This window comes from Tamandua tetradactyla, chromosome 1 (genome assembly GCF_023851605.1).
Source record: "Tamandua tetradactyla isolate mTamTet1 chromosome 1, mTamTet1.pri, whole genome shotgun sequence".
Classification (NCBI taxonomy): domain Eukaryota; kingdom Metazoa; phylum Chordata; class Mammalia; order Pilosa; family Myrmecophagidae; genus Tamandua; species Tamandua tetradactyla.
This window is the reverse complement of record NC_135327.1, coordinates 170154855-170172859: the sequence shown is the minus strand read 5'-3', so window position 1 is coordinate 170172859 and position 18005 is coordinate 170154855. Positions and strand designations below refer to the sequence as shown.

At 35.9% G+C, this 18005-nt stretch overlaps 1 protein-coding gene across 2 annotated transcripts in view; it reads right to left on the bottom strand.

The window, feature by feature from the left end:
• Positions 1–548: 548 nt before the first annotated feature.
• CALU (calumenin) overlaps positions 549–18005 on the bottom strand; it is a 34761-nt gene continuing 17304 nt past the window's right edge. For both annotated transcript variants that reach the window (XM_077126198.1, XM_077126276.1), the window contains exons 4-7: positions 17181–17347; positions 16401–16461; positions 4242–4441; positions 549–2940 (exon numbers count right to left, since the gene is read on the bottom strand). In XM_077126198.1, the coding sequence (XP_076982313.1) occupies positions 2836–2940; positions 4242–4441; positions 16401–16461; positions 17181–17347 (533 nt within the window). In that variant the 3' untranslated portion in view covers positions 549–2835. The remainder of the gene's footprint in view (positions 2941–4241; positions 4442–16400; positions 16462–17180; positions 17348–18005) is intronic.

Genomic DNA, 18005 nt, shown 5'->3' with positions numbered 1-18005 from the left:
TAATTGGGATGCTTTCACAGCCTCAGAACTATAAACTTGCAACTAATAAATTCCCCCTTTTAAAAATGGTTCGGTTTCTGGTATATTGCATTCTGGCAGCTTGCAAACTAGAACAATGTTCTTGAAATTAATTTGTACAATTTAATATTTTCCAAACTATAGTAAGTGTTTAGAAAACTGTTTTGCTTGTAATCCTCCCCTCCCTCGCCCATAGCCTTTTGAAATAAAAATCAAGATAAATGTGGTATGTACATTCAGAAATGATTTGTTTCTGGCGTCAGATAGTAATTAAATAACAGCTGAGTTCTCTTCCAGTCATAAGGCTTAAGAGAAGCAGAGAAGGGTGAGAGGTGTAGAAAGAAGGATGCTAGAAAATTTGAGTAATAGGAAAGAAAGAACCAATTTAGGGAAGGATATTGATTTCTCTGGGTTTGAGGTGGGGTATGACAAACTTTTTAGGAGAGTTCCCTTTCTGTGAAATTTATAGTGCCCATAATAGTAAGCAAAAATTCCATTTCTTAGAGAATGCAGGACATACATACCCAAAGGAATGTAAACAGTTTTATTTAGAAACAGATAGGTACCTGTTTGTATTCTAGAATATAAAACTTGGTTTACACTCTATAAAAAATAACCAGTATCCAAATTCAAGAAAGCTAGCATTCACACATCACACAATGTAGGTGTGTAGCTACTGTTCACCAGCCTCAGGCTTGATTTAAACCAAAAAATATAATCCAGGGGATCATTAGAGATTAGAGTAAAATGCTGAGCACCTAGCATCCAGAGGTTGCTTTCTTGGCAGATTAAGTTTTGCCTTTTAAGTGGGTGACTTTATCATTAAGTCCTGGGTTCTATGTACCTAGTGAGCTTTGAGGCTCTCCCACAAAGTTCATGACATACTCTGAACTAAGCCAGAATTGGTGGCATTATCATCTCTGGTCTTCTTAAAGACAAACATGAGGAATCTGGAGGGTAGAGAACTAATTTCTATTACCCTATATTGGGATTAAACTTTTAAAAAATGTGTACCCACTATCAAGAGCTCAACTCAACGAAATTACATGATTCTGGCTTTTTACCATACCAAGTAGCCCACCTCAATATGATCATGGAAGACCAAAGGATATAGCTAGGTTCTGATTATAATAACCACCCAGTGCCACCTGAATGCATTATCCAGAAAGATATATGAAATAATAAAGGGTTATATATACAGATATTAGTCTTAGTAGCCTGAGGGCTAAAAACTTGGAATACAATAACTCTTTTTCAAAAGAGGTCCATCTATAAGAAAGGAATCAAAACAGTTTGTGTTATGTAAAATATAGGTAAAGTGGAGTTGGGAACAGAGGGCAGTTTTTTCAATTCTTTCTGCAACATCCCTCTCTTCTATAAGGATTGATAATCTGTTGATCTATGATAAACTTTTTTGGGGGGGGGGACAAGGGAAGCAGAGGAGAAGAAGGGGGGATGGGGAGTGATGGTCAAGGGCAAGAAGGGTGAACAGTGGTCCTCAAACCAAAGAGTTCTTTCTGGTGGGTCCTCTCTATCTGAGTGAACTCAAGTTCTCCAGCTTACACAGAAAGAGGCCTGGTAGTGAGTGATTTGCATTCTGAGGTATGAGGATCCCTAGTAAATTCAGCAGCATGTGGTTTTTGGAAACCAAGATTAGAACACTGCAACCAAGTTCCTAGCTAATACTGCAATTTAACCATTGTCCAAAACAGAAAAGGGAGTAAAAATCCCCACTATATTGGGAGGTTCTAAACTTTCATATAAGGTGATCCAAATACTTTTTTTTTTTTTTAAATCTTGGAGTTTAAGAGAATACCCATTCAGTGATCACTTCTCTTGTCAGTTAAAGGCACTTTCAATGACATGACTGGAAAGGAATAAATCCTAATTGCCGTGAAAGCAAGATTAATTCCTTAGTAAAACCAAACCCCTGGGGGAAAGAGGAGCCAAGACAGGGCACTTGCAGTGATTTCAATAGGCAAGACAATCTATTTCAATAGATGTATACCAGGAAAAAATAAAAAAGCATGCTCTGAAAACATGTGTTTTCCCTTTAGTTTTCCAGCTGTTTCTAACTGTAGCTGTGTAGAGCTCACATTTACTATTTGATTGATTTTCAAGACACTGACTCGAACTCTTCCCATCAATGCTGTGCTTGCCTAAACCAGCAAGCAGCTACTTCCACAGGGGAAAAAATAAAGAAAGAACTAAAAAGTTGAGCCAAGATTTCTTACAGCAAAGGGATATTTGCTTGCCCAGAGGCTAGATTTATAACAACTGAGTGGAATATGTGGCCCCTCCTACTTCTGATATGTTTTACTTTTCAATAGCAATATTAAACATTATCTTTCTAAATACAGATTGTGGGGTAAATTTTCCCTTTTCTCTCCCCTGGACATTTATTGATCTCAGGCTTAAAAAATTAGTTAAGTGAGAATTATAAAAACTACATGATAAGGGGTTGAGACAGAGTGAAGGACTAATGTCTGCCTACAAGTGTGAGGTGAGAATCTTGATCCTTCATATTATACTCCCAACCAGAGAACAAATACAAAAATAAACACAACATGTTATACATAATACAAAGTGTAGATGTACGAACACAAGTGTAATAATCAGAGTTGTTCATCAGAAGCACGATTTCCCTCCGGTCCTTATGAGAGGAGGAGGAATGGGGACGGGATGGTGTTCGTTACGCTTTTTCATATCTTAAAAAGTTTGTAATAACAGTCTCAGTAGCGAAAACAATTTCATGTGAAACCAGACACTGTAAAAATAAATTACTTTTGAAGAAACACGGGTTCCTCTATCTGCAGCTCAAAACTCATCATGTCGTACTAAGGCCTCACCAAAATCTGTGGCCTGGCTGCCCACAAATAGATCATATTTGTCAACAATCTCCTCCTTGGTAAGCTTGCCATCCTGAAATTAGAGAGAACAGTAAAATGAGGCAGAATCTATTTCCTATTCCATTCAGAAACACTGTTATAAATTAATAAGAGTTAATTAGGGTTTAAGATGCTAATTCCCAAATAAATGAAATGTTAACTCTCACCACCACCCCCAAAAAACAGCAAAGAAAATAGCAATGAATACATTTATCTTATCAATAAAATTAAAAATGGAAGAATGCTGGGATCTGTCCTATAACTAGTTGAAGAGTGCTTTGAAAATTATAAAAAAAAAAAGTGGAAGGATGGATATCCTCTAGTTCAATAATGCAATGCTAGAGATACTGGTTTGTTTTCTGAGGAGAAAACTCTCCCTTTAAAGCAAAATATGGGATATCTTTTAGATATGGGTAAGAGAGCGTCAAGAACAGGACAAATACTTCAAAGCGAATCAAGTCATTGTGTAGTAGGAACAAGGAAATCTGCTAAATCTCAAGGATAGTCCTCACCTGCATTCAGCCCTAACCATAACCAAATTCCAGATACTATCCCAAATGAAGGTTCAGACATTCATCTAAAAAAATTATCTAGGTGAAATTCCCAGGGAAGGATTAAATGAGTTTCCTTTTCTCACATATTTCAGGATATAGTACCAGACTAATGAAGTGACTCTGATCATGAACTCAAACAGGCTGACCCCAAAAAGACCCTATAACAAACTGCATTTGAAACCGAAGATGAGACCAGAAAGAAGACTATTCAGAATACTAAATAGCCCCAGGTTTAGACTGATTTTAGCTTACTCTAAGCAGAAAATTCCAATCTCTGAAAAAGGTGACAAGGCTTAGTGATAAGTCACTCAAAATGAACAAAATGCCTCTGATAACTGACCAAGGATAATTGTTTCAGGCTCCAGGGAAAAGCTGATTTATAATCTACCATCAAGGATCTAATGTTAAAAAGCATATTTGATTTAAGAAGGAAATAAGCAGCTTTCTGTAGGCGAACTTGTAACAGGTTAAAAAAAAAAAAAAACAATAAAGGAGACAGCAAAGCAAAAAAAAAAGAAAGAATTTCCTGGGGGACCCAGTAACAGATAATGTATGTAGGCCACAGGCAATGTACAGAGGATCTTTTCTGAAGCCTAGTTCCTCCAAAGCTATGAAAACTGGACAAAGGGATTGTTGATAACTAGTGCTGCCCTTTTTTTAATTGCCAAATTTAGATCCTTAGCAGACTTATACTAATGAAAACCTTCAATGTTCTATTTTTTAGGCAATCCCTTAAGGAGCAGACTTAGAGCACTGCTAAACTGGGTCTCACCAGACTTACCTTGTTTTGGTCAGATTCATAGACCAGGTGCCTGGCTTCTGCCTCTGCATGATCATAGTCGGAAGGGAGAATCCAGTCTTTGGTCTCTTCTTTGTCCATCTTTCCATCACGGTTCTTATCTCGAAACTCAACAAACTGCTCCCGTTCCGTCTTCACCCATTCTGGCTCATCAGCATTCCCATCATGGCTGTACATGTCACCTGTGTGCACAGACGTACATATACAGAAGTTTGCCTTTTTCCAAAAAATGCCTTGTGACAATCTGGTCTCACCTTTCTTTCTCATCCGTATAGAACCTAATAAGCAGGTAGAAGGATATTTTATGCAGAGAGACCTTAGAAAGCAAGGCATTTTCCTGAGGCTTAATTACTGATTTTAAAACAAGAGTATTTTCAACTGCTGATTTTGAGGGACATGAGAGTAGAGTTCTGATACCTTAAAAAATGCAGAAATAAAGGAGATAACTAGAATTGAGACAGATGAAGACTAACTTTTAGATAGTTTTCTGTATATTCCATTCACCCAAGGTAATCTCAAACCACTGGTTTTAAATTCTCAAGGAAACTTAAGAATTAAGTCCAAACTACCAATTATCACATAAAATGACCTTCTATCGGGGTACACAGCTCCTTGGGGAAGCACAAATACTGTAAAGGGGAAACTGGGAAAGGATGGTTACAAAGCAATCAATTATCAGATTCTCAACTTCATATGTAATTTTTCCTAAAAATTGATATGCTTAAGAACATACACTTATGGTCATAAAGGCTTCCTTTCTGTCTCTCTTTCCACAAACACCTTTCCCCTCTTTAAAAAAAAAAAGGCATATTCTCACCCATCTTGAAACTTTATAATAGAGTATAAAAACCTCCAAGATGTTGTAAAAGGAATAATTGGAAATATTACTGTTGGTTTTGAGAAAATAAATGCCTAAAACAAAGGGCAACAAATCCTTCTACATGCCAAGGGATTTCCAACCGTTTGTTTTTTTAAAAAAAAAACTGGAGGCCTAATTAAGCTTTAGCTAAGCGATTATTAAAAATAATTTTGGGTTGTACATCACTGTGATTTTTGGCATAAAAAAGGAGATCAAAGAACTGGGTAGCAATGCTATAACAAATCTTTCACTCCCATCAACCATTTTATTTATGTGAAACTGCATCTTAAAACTTCCTCCAAAAAAATGATCAGGGCTAGAATTGGTGCTGAACCCTCTATTCCTCTTTCACTTCAGCAATAACTGTCATTCATGGATAAAAAAACTACTTTAAAAAGAACAGATTAAAGAGATACATCTATGTTTAATAATATCAATATAAAATGTGATTTTGTTCCACTGTATATTAATAACTGTAATAGAATCAATCTAGAACACTTAAAAATTAACATGTCTCATTACAGAAAACAATTATTCTCAGATTTCAATTTATATATGTATATTCTTGCAAAGAAGTATGTCAGTGTGAGCTAAGGCTTTCAAAAGAAAATATAATAGGATATCATTTTGTGGGGAAAATAGTTGTAAAAAAGGAATATAATAAGAATGCCATAAAATTTTCATTTGTTGTAAAATTTCTTAACCATTTTGTGATAAGAGGTTTCCCCAAATCCTAATTTTTAAACTTGCACAAAAGTAGAAAAAAGCCTACCATCCCCCCTATGTGGGACAACACATCCAGGGGTGAAAGTCTCCCTGGCGACAAGGGAGATGACCCCCCAGGGATGAATCCGGACCTGGCACTGTGGGATCAACAATTACATCCTGATCAAATAGGGGAAAAGAAGTGCAATTAATAAAGTATCAGTTGCAGAGAGAGTTCAAATAGAGTCGAGAGGCTACTCTGGACATTGCTCTTAGGCAAGCTTCAGGGTAGACCATGCTACCTATCACAACCTGCCGACCCCCAACTACGACCATTCCAGCCAATCCTAAAGAATACTTAGGACAATCTATAAGATGCCACAAGGGTTCCAGGTACTAGAGTAACTTGCTGGAAACCTACAATTTCCAGATGGGTCCCTGGTCCTGAAACCTAGCCCAGCCTCTCCAGAACATCAGATAGTTTCATCTTCCTTCCCCATATTAGTGACAGACCCTCCCAATATAAAAAATTTAGAATAGCCATAGCCCAAACAATCCCAAAGAAAGGTATGGAAAGATCAAAGGTGATGGTGCAATTATACATAGAAGACAGGACTTAAAAAATCATTAAACTGATATCTATTTTAGTCGCCAGTATTTCAGAGCAGCTAGAAGTAAAAATCTAAAATTGTGAAATTGTAACCCATCTCAAAGTCTGAAATATGTTCAACCACTAATTATGGTGCTGTGCTTGGAAATTTATAGCTTTTTTTGTATATATGTCATTGTTTACAAAAAAAAAGGAAAAAAAGTCGATTATGATAAAAAAGTATTTAAGTTCTCTAGCCTCCTATATTCTGAAGCAGCTAGAAGGAAAAATCTGAGAGGATCGTATGGTAGCCCATGATAAACTCTGGGATCTATTCTGTAACCACTTTTTGAAGAGTGCTTTGAAAACTATTGCTTTTTTATTTCTTTGCTTTGTATATATGTTATACAATACAATAAAAAAAGTTAAAAAAAAAAAAGTAGAAAGTAGCCTAAAGAATTCCCATTTATCCATCATCTTAACAATTATTAAGCTTTTGCTGTATGCTTCATCTAACTCATTTTTTTGTTCCTGAATTATTTTAAGGCAAATTCCACGCGTCACTTCACCCCCTATATATTTTATAACACAATTCTAAAAATTATGCTCACAATCATAATGCCATTAACACTACAAAATCAATTCCTGAGTATATCTAATACTCAGTTCAAATGTGAATTTCCATATCTTAAGTTGATTTGTTCAAATTATTTATAAGGATGATGGTGGGTAAAAAGTTGCTATGGTGTTTAAATCTTACTAGGTTTAAGAGTAAAGCACTTTTTAATAGTCAGTGTTTACAACCCTACAGACATTTTTCTTTGCAACTGTTTAAACTTCTGATTAAATATTTTAGATGTCAACCTAACAATGTATATGGAAGTAATTGTCTGTCACAATGCTTTTAAGAGTTATATAAGTGAAAAAGTTTGAAGACTCCTGAATTATACCACAATTAATCAAGTGCTGTAAACAATTTAAGTAACGTGTGGCAACACACCTAATATAAGTCTAAATAGTTTCTAGCAGTTCTGTTATTTATTATTTAGTTGGTACAGTCACTTTCCTGAATTTGAGTACTATGGGTAGAACTAACTATTCCCTCTGTCTTAAATCCAAAGGAGTTCCTCAGAGAAGAGGGCTTGTTGATTCTTCTTTAAAAAAGGACTGTAGTATCTGTGTGGCCCACTGGGTCAGAGTCCCTGCTCCAGCTGTCCGGAGGGCTGAGGAGATCTTCCCTAACAGTACATACATTCGGAGGTTCTGAATTACAGAGGAAACAGTTTGTGTTCTGAAGCCGTATCTTTAATAGAAGCAAGAATACACAATATAGTATAGGTACATTTTAAATCTAGGTGAGTAAAGTTGAAAGAAAACTAATTTTCTATTTTAAAAGGAGTCAACCTATTTGATATTATATAATTATTTTTTTTTTGCTATTGAGATTGTTAAAAATTCTTAGAGATATATAAGCAAATGTTTCTAGATGAAATGATTGGGATTTACTTCAATAAAGTAAGTAACCAAGTAGATATAGATAAGAAAGGGCTGGCTGTGGGCTGATGGTTGTTGAGGCTGGGCTTAAGACATGGGGGGTTGTTACGCTATTCTAATTCTGTGTATGTGTCCTATAATAAATTTTAAAACTTAAAAGCTCAATAGCAACACTAATCAAACTATCTCATTTGGATAACCCCCTTTTCAAAGATTTGGGATCCTGGGAGCTCCGTAAAGCTGAAGGTGAATGGGTGGGGGCCTAGAACCTGGGAGGGCAGTGTGATGTGGAAGGACGTCCTCTCCCCAGTATGTGTGTTTGGTTGCTTTTGGATCAAACTAGCTTGAGATTTTCCTCCAACGGGCATGGGAGACACAGGTGAAAGCTACCCTGCTATATACACCTATCTCCCTTCTTAGAAGCAAACCATAACACACTATATACTTGGATTTACCCCTCTCTTTTTTCACTTAATGGCATATCTCAGAGATATTTTATGTGAGTATAATATATATCTACCTAATTCTTTCTTAATGACTTGCTAGTGTTTCACAGTATGGAAGAATCATACTTTATTGGATATCTAAGGTATTATCTATATATTTTGCTATTATGCAGTTTCACAGTGAGATCTTTATGGGTACATGAGAGTATATCGATAGATATTCATTTAGAAATGGAATTACTGGTCAGAAAAATCCTTTGGATCCTCTAGAAATGGCCACCTAGAAGTGAAATTATTTGGTCAAAATAGTTTGTAAATATTGATTTGGTGCTTTCTATGTGCTAGGCACTGTGAAGGAACAAGGAAGGCTTGATCCTTCTCATCACAGAACTTTGCTATAGGAGACAAAAAAATATTAAAAACCAAATTACAACTTACAGTATACAATGAAGAAAACAAGGGACTAAGGAGGGAACAATTTTTGATAGGGTGGTCAAGGAAAGACTAAGAATGTGACATTTAAGCACAAGTTTAATAAATACTGCAATATTGACTTGCAAAGAAGCATCAGTTTACATACTAGCCTACATCCTTGCCAATACAGTGCTTTCACATCTTTTGATCTTTGCCAAACTGATAGATGAAAAACATTTTTGCCTTTAGTCTTTTGTAATTCCTTTTTTGTGAACTGCCTGCATTAAGACTTTTGTCCATTTTCCTGGGATTGTTAGTCTTTTTCTTATCGATGATAAGAACTTTTCAAATAACAAGTAATTAGCTCCTTACATTTTTGCAGATAATTTTCTCCATTTGTCTTTTTTTAAATTAATTATTATTATTATTATTTACATATTGGCAGGCACCGGGAATCAAACCTGGGTCCTCTGGTCTATTTGTCTTTTGATATACTTTTCTGGGAGACACTTGTTAGTCCTGAAATGACTCTTTATCACTAGTCATATAATTAATTATATCTAGACTTCTCACTTGGGAAAAAGTTGCAGCTGAGAACTGTGGATTCTATGTAACATTGGTGGGTTTCTTTTCCAAAAAGATAAAATATACTCAGTGTGACTAACATGTAATACCTACTGCAGGTTTCTCATGGCAGCTCTTTGTGTTGTAATTACACTTAATTTGTTGTTAAAGAGAGACCTGGCCTGAAAATGTGCCTTAAAAGACATGTTGAGAGTTGGAATTTAATTGTGGATCACTTTGTCCAGGGAAGTTAATAAAAGGAATTAGAACAACTCTTTCCTTTGGAGTTGTTTTGACCAGAGTACCTGAGAATGGGCGTGTAATACAAAAAAAACAGCCTAACAAAAATTTTATGCTTTTAAAATTTACGTTTATGTTATGTTTACCTTTCCAGGAGTCATCACAATGAACAGATCAAATAGCTTGTCTTAACTACCAGAGTTACACTGAGTTTTATTCAAACAGTAACTTCAAGAAAGCAAACTAGTGAGGCTACTGCTGATTAATTACAATGGGCAGACTATGAAGCATCATTAACTTTCACAAGAACTATTATTTTTGTAACTTTGTGGTATGACGGTTAGAGGAATACTAATATTTCTCCATCATACATGATGGATGCTTTCAATTTGAGATGTATTTATTTTTGCCATAAAGGAAATATTCATTTATTCCTATTTTATTTGGAGTTTTTCCTTTTAATCAGAAATACATGTTGAATTTTGTTAAATGACTTGTTAGCGTCTGTGGAGATAATCATGATTATTCTTTACTGACCTATTAATATGATGTCTTAAAGTAATAGATTTCTGAATATTAAATTATGGGTTAAGTTTATTAGATTCATTTGCAGCGTTTCTGAATGTTTAGATCACTGTCTATATAATTTTTTATTTCAAAATTCAGAGTAATGAATTAAAACTTGCTATATGTATCCAAAAGGAGAGAAGAACAGAAAGCATTATTAGGAAAACAAGATTTTAAATTTTATGCTATAGTACAAAGCCATGACTTGCAATGACCTACCTGTACTGACCATATGGCCCCATGTGGATAATGAGCATTTGAAATATGGCTGGTCCAAACTGTCCTACCTCTGTCATCTGACAGTTTTACATGGCACAGTGTGGGTCTATTTTGGTTTATCCAGTTTGGAGTTTCTTGAACATCTTGGATGTGTATACTCATGTCTTTCATTAAATATGGAAAGCTTAAAGTCCAGGACCAGACGGCTTCACATGTGAATTTTATCAAACATTCCAGAAAGAATTAGTACCAACTCTCCTCAAACTCTTCAAAAAAATCGAAGTGGAGGGAAAGCTACCTAATTCATTCTATGAAGCCAACATCACCCTCATACCAAAACCAGGCAAAGATATTACAAAAAAAGAAAACTACAGACCAATCTCTCTAATGAATATAGATGCAAAAATCCTCAACAAAATTCTAGCAAATCGAATCCAACAACACATTAAAAGAATTATACATCATGACCAAGTAGGATTCATCCCAGGTATGCAAGGATGGTTCAACATAAGAAAATCAATTAATGTAATACACCGTATCAACAAATCAAAGAAGAAAAATCAGTCCCTGGCCATTAGAGAAATGCAAATCAAAACCACAATGAGATATCATCTCACACCCACCAGAATGGCCATTATCAACAAAACAGAAAATGACAAGTGCTGGAGAGGATGCGGAGAAAGAGGCACACTTATCCACTGTTGGTGGGAATGTCAAAGGGTGCAACCACTGTGGAAGGCAGTTTGGCGGTTCCTCAAAAAGCTGAATATAGAATTGCCATACGACCCAGCAATACCATTGCTAGGTATCTACTCAAAGGACTTAAGGGCAAAGACACAAACGGACATTTGCACACCAATGTTTATAGCAGCATTATTTACAATTGCAAAGAGATGGAAACAGCCAAAATCTCCATCAACAGAAGAGTGGCTAAACAAACTGTGGTATATACATACGATGGAATATTATGCAGCTTTAAGACAAGATAAACTTATGAACCATGTAATAACATGGATGGACCTAGAGAATATTATGCTGAGTGAATCCAGCCAAAAACTAAAGGACAAATACTGTATGGTCCCACTGATGTGAACCGACATTCGAGAATAAACTTGAAATATGTCATTGGTAACAGAGTTCAGCAGGAGTTAGAAACAGGGTAAGACAATGGGTATTTGAAGCTGAAGGGATACAGACTGTGCAACAGGACTAGATACAAAAACTCAAAAATGGACAGCACAATAATACCTAATTGTAAAGTAATCATGTTAAAACACTGAATGAAGCTGCATCTGAGCTATAGGTTTTTGTTTTGTTTTGTTTTGATTTTACTATTATTACTTTTATTTTTTTCTCTATATTAACATTCTATATCTTTTTCGGTTATGTTGCTAGTTCTTCTAAACCAATGCAAATGTAATAAGAAATGATGATCATGCAGCTATGTGATGATGTTAAGAATTAATGATTGCATGTGTAGAATGGTATGATCTCTAAATGTTGGGTTAATTTCTTTTTTTCCGTTAATTAAAAAAAAAAAAAAAAGAGAAGGGATAATTGGAGATGAAGGGATACAGACTGTACAACGGGACTGGATATAAAAACTCAGAAATGGACAGCACAATACTACCCAATTGTAATGCAATTATGTTAAAACACTGAATGAAGCTGCATGTGAGGTATAGGTTTTTTGTTTTTGTTTTTTTTGTTTTTTTTTTCTTTCTATTATTGTTTTAATTCTTATTCTGTTGTCTTTTTATTTCTTTTTCTAAATCGATGCAAATGTACTAAGAAATGATCAATATGCAACTATGTGATGTTATTAAGAATTACTGATTGTACATGTAGATTGGAATGATTTCTAATTGTTTTGTTAATTCTTTTTTTCAATTAATAAAAAAAAAAAAAGAAGAAAAATCACATGATCATCTCAATTGATGCAGAGAAGGCATTTGACAAGATTCAACATCCTTTCCTGTTGAAAACGCTTCAAAAGATAGAAATACGAGGGAACTTTCTTAAAATGATAGAGGGAATATATGAAAAACCCACAGCTAATATCATCCTCAATGGGGAAAAATTGAAAACTTTCCCCATATGATCAGGAACAAGACAAGGATGTCCACTATCACCACTATTATTCAACATCGTGTTGGAAGTTCTAGCCAGAGCAATTAGACAAGAAAAAGAAATACAAGGCATCAAAATTGGAAAGGAAGAAGTAAAACTATCACTGTTTGCAGACGATATGATACTATACGTCGAAAACCCGGAAAAATCCACAACAAAACTACTAGAGCTAATAAATGAGTACAGCAAAGTAGCAGGTTACAAGATCAACATTCAAAAATCTGTAGCATTTCTATACACTAGTACTGAACAAGCTGAGGGGGAAATCAAGAAACGAATCCCATTTACAATTGCAACTAAAAGAATAAAATACCTAGGAATAAATTTAACTAAAGAGACAAAAGACCTATGCAAAGAAAACTACAAAAAACTGTTAAAAGAAATCACAGAAGACCTAAATAGATGGAAGGGCATATCGTGTTCATGGATTGGAAGACTTAATATAGTTAAGATGTCAATCCTACCTAAATTGATCTACAGATTCAATGCAATACCAATCAAAATCCCAACAACTTATTTTTCAGAAATAGAAAAACCAATAAGCAAATTTACCTGGAAGGGCAGGGTGCCCTGAATTGCTAAAAGTATCTTGAGGAAAAAAAACGAAGCTGAAGGTCTCACGCTGCCGGACTTTAAGGCATATTATGAAGCCACAGTGGTCAAAACAGCATGGTATTGGCATAAAGATAGATATATCGACCAACGGAATCGAATAGAGTGCTCAGATATAGACCCTCTCATCTATGGACATTTGATCTTTGATAAGGCAGTCAAGCCAACTCACCTGGGACAGAACAGTCTCTTCAATAAATGGTGTCTAGAGAACTGGATATCCATATGCAAAAGAATGAAAGAAGACCCGTATCTCACACCTTATACAAAAGTTAACTCAAAATGGATCAAAGATCTAAACATTAGATCTAAGACCATAAAACAGTTAGAGGAAAATGTAGGGAGATATCTTATGAAACTTACAATTGGAGGCGGTTTTATGGACCTTAAACCTAAAGCAAGAGCACTGAAGAAGGAAATAAATAAATGGGAGCTCCTCAAAATTAAACACTTTTGTGCATCAAAGAACTTCATCAAGAAAGTAGAAAGACAGCCTACACAATGAGAGACAATATTTGGAAACGACATATCAGATAAAGGTCTAGTATCCAGAATTTATAAAGAGATTGTCCAACTCAACAACAAAAAGACAGCCAACCCAGTTACAAAATGGGAAAAAGACTTGAACAGACACCTCTCAGAAGAGGAAATACAAATGACCAAAAGGCACATGAAGAGATGCTCAATGTCCCTGGCCATTAGAGAAATGCAAATCAAAACCACAATGAGATATCATCTCACACCCACCAGAATGGCCATTATCAACAAAACAGAAAATGACAAGTGCTGGAGAGGATGCGGAGAAAGAGGCACACTTATCCACTGTTGGTGGGAATGTCAAATGGTGCAACCACTGTGGAAGGCAGTTTGGCGGTTCCTCAAAAAACTGAATATAGAATTGCCATACGACCCAGCAATACCATTGTTAGGTATCTACTCAAAGGACATAAGGGCAAAGACACAAACGGACATTTGCACACCAATGTTTATAGCAGCGTTATTTACAATTGCAAAGAGATGGAAAGAGCCAAAATGTCCATCAACAGACGAGTGGCTAAACAAACTGTGGTATAGACATACGATGGAATATTATGCAGCTTTAAGACAGAATAAACTTATGAAGCATGTAATAACATGGATGGACCTAGAGAACATTATGCTGAGTGAGTCTAGCCAAAAACTAAAGGACAAATACTGTATGGTCCCACTGATGTGAACCGACATTCGAGAATAAACTTGGAATATGTCATTGGTAACAGAGTCCAGCAGGAGTTAGAAACAGGGTAAGATAATGGGTAATTGGAGCTGAAGGGATACAGACTGTGCAACAGGACTAGATACAAAAACTCAAAAATGGACAGCACAATAATACCTAATTATAAAGTAATCATGTTAAAACACTGAATGAAGCTGCATCTGAGCTATAGGTTTTTTTTTTTTTTTGTCTGTTTGGTTTTTTTTTTAACTATTATTATTTTTTTTATTTTTTTCTCTATATTAACATTCTATATCTTTTTCTGTTGTGTTGCTAGTTTTTTTCCTAAATCGATGCAAATGTACTAAGAAATGATGATCATGCATCTATGTGATGTTAAGAATTACTGATTGCATATGTAGAATGGAATGATTTCTAAATGTTGTGTTAATTTTTTTTTCTTTAATTAATAAAAAAAAAGCTAAAAAAAATATATGGAAAGTTTTCAGCTATTATTTCTTCAAATATTCTCTCTGTCCCCTTCTCTCCTTCTTCTTCTTCTGGGACTCCCACAATGTATATATTAGTATGATGGATGGGGTCTCACTAGTTCCTCTGGCTTTGATCACTTTTCTTCATTCTTTTTTTCTTTCTGTTCCTCTGACTGGACAATTTCAATTGTCTTATCTTTAAGCTCACTGACTCTTCTGTCAGTTCCAATGTGCTAATGAACCCTCTAGGGAATTTTTAATTAAGGTTACTGCAGTCTTCAGCTGTTTGCTTCCTTTTTACCATTTCTACCTTTCTACTGATATTCTCCTTGTTTTTACCATTTTCCTGACTTCCTTTAGTTCTTTGTCCTTACTTCCCTTTAGCTCTTTGAGTACATTTACCACCATTTTTAGTCTCTGGGCTGTGCCAGGTCTGATCCCTCTTTGATAGTCTCTAATTGCTTTAATCTTCTCCTTCACCGCCAAGAAAACCTGGAACTTTTGATACTTCGATGTGTTATTGCCAGAATTTAGACTGTGATTGAAATTTAGATTCTGAGGCTACTATGTTCCTTAAGCTTGTATCCGGTTATAACAGAGCTTTCCTTAAATGCCAGGAGCTAACAAAATTGAAAAAAGAAAAAAGAAAACACCTTTCCCAGTCCTTGCAGATTTACCTATATGACTGTTTCCCTTCAGGGCTAATCCATAAAATGAGTTTAAAGAATAGTTAGAGGCCAAGGCATAGTGGCCTTTCTGGTCCTTTCTGTACATGCATCTTGTCCTGGGCATATCTGTGCGGCCCCAGGAATTTTTGGCACTGCGCTGTACTTCGTAGAGACAGCAATCCTTTGCCCCAGGCAACCAAGGCAACTTGAATGCTCTCCCACTCCATCTGTCAGAGAGCACTGTGAGCCACCTTCAATAGCAAGGAAATTTCTGGGACAGTGAGTCCCTCTGGCTGCTCCCAGACAGATGAGGCCTGAAATACATGCTCCCAGTATGTATACGAGAGTTACTCTGCTCCCTCTGGAACCAGGACCAGGGACCTGCACTGGGAACAAGGGCCAGTTCTGCACTGAACCAGTGAGAGGTGAGAGAAGGGCCAGCCAGGGCACCACAAATTCCCACTGCTTTTCAGCGACCTTTTTCTGGATTTAGTGCTCACCTGTTACTTCAGTTCTTTAACTGTTTTCTGGAGCTTTGAGGAAAGATGATATTGCCAGTTCTTGCTGGCGGTTCAAAACTTATATGGGGATCAAAGCCCTGAAGCTTCTCACTCTTCCATCTTGATTAGGGTAGGGTTACAATTTTTTATATTGATTACATACTGAAATTATATTTTGGAATATTAGGTAAATACATGATTAAATTAATTTCAATTGCTTCTTTTTACTTGTTTAAATATGGCTATTAGAAGATTTTAAATTATATATGCAGCTCACATTTACATGATTGAACAGTGCTGTTACGGAAACTTTACCACTAGCCTCATATTGGTCTGGCTTAATAACGTGCTGAGAGTTGACCCATGAGGTAAATTGTTCCTATGGGTGGACACATCTTCCAAAGCATCTCAGCTTGCTCTAAGGAAAACACTAGAAAGAGAGACTTACCAATATACTCTTCTAGATTAATGAAACCATCAGCATTCTTATCTATATCCTCCATTGTTTCCTAGATAGAAGATAATAAAATGAGACTATTAAAGTTATTCTCTGGTGAATTTCCCAGAAGAGAGGAAGGCATCTAGTTTAGGAGACTAACATCCATTAAAAAATTTTAGGCAAATATTTATCATTCATAAAAATACACCTATACACATATACATGTGTGTTTGTATGTATACATGGTTAAATCATAGGAAATTGCTGTTTTTCTAGCAATTTCTACATTTCAACCTAAAATGTGACATCAGTCTTCTAGAAGAAATACCAACGTTGTTTAATAATGAACCACCCCACCACCCTTATTATTTGGTAGCCCTAGTCATGCTGGTCATACTAATAAGATACGTAACCAGAGTATATCTATGGCTACAGAGAGTCTATGTTAACAGGAACTGCCTTTCATGAGAATTCATCAGCACCATTACGACTCAGTGTCTGACCACTGTTCATGGGACATTAAAATGTAGGATTTTCCCCTAGAAAGCTCCCAATGCATTATCTAACAGAAAGCATTACTGTGCTAAACAGAAAGCCTAAGGGATCCAAGAGAAACAACTTGTTCAAAGTCACAGAAAAACAATAACAGAGCCTGGATTCTGGATCTGGCCAGGGCTTTGTAAAGCAATTTGTTATTCCAAATATGGAAGAAAGACAAACGAGGAAAGATGGCATAAACAACAAAAAAGAGAAATTTACTTCCTGTTTAGAATCCTTGATCGGACCCACCTGTACTACAATATCTTTCATGTAGTCGTACTCCTCAGGGTGCAGGAAAGCTGTGAACTCCTCCTTTGTGGCAATAAGGTCTCCATCCTTGTCTGCCATTTTAAACCTCCGCTCATCTCTAACCATCATCTGTTTATAGTTAAATCCATCATCTGGGTCTGGATCATCTAGATAACAAAAATATAGGCCAACTCTTAAAAGACTTCCAGAAAACATGAAGACATGGGGTGAGGGATCACTTTCTAAGAAAGACAAACCAAATAATGAATAACTCTTGATTGCACAGGTAAAACTGGAACAGAAGAGAGACTTTCAGTTTGGGGCTAAAGTTCCAATAATAAAAGACCTCAGTCAGGTGCAAGTTAAAAGTAAATGTTTGTTATTGGCTACTGGATTATGTAAATCAACGTGTAATGCTCCATGCTATTACTGTTGTTAAGTCTACTACAGGGTTTAAGTTTCCTAGATGTATCTGGGAGGTGGTGGTAGCTCTGAAGTCATATTGACTGGGTTTGAATCCTAACTCTACTGCTTCCTAGCTATGTGACCTTGGACAAATAACTATTCCTCAGTTTCTTCATCTGTAAAATGGAGATAACAATGGTGCTTGCCACATAGGATTATTGTGAAGTTTAAATGAGATCATAAATCTGAGCTAAGTACTTAGAACAGTGCCTGGCATACAACTGGCTTGCAATAACATTCAGCAGCTTTTGTTATTTTTATGAAAAGTGAGGCTCCCCTTATAAATAACAGGGGTGGGGGGAGTATAGGAGGATTTGGGTTTTCTTTTTATTTCTTTTCTGGAGTAAGAAAATGCTCTAA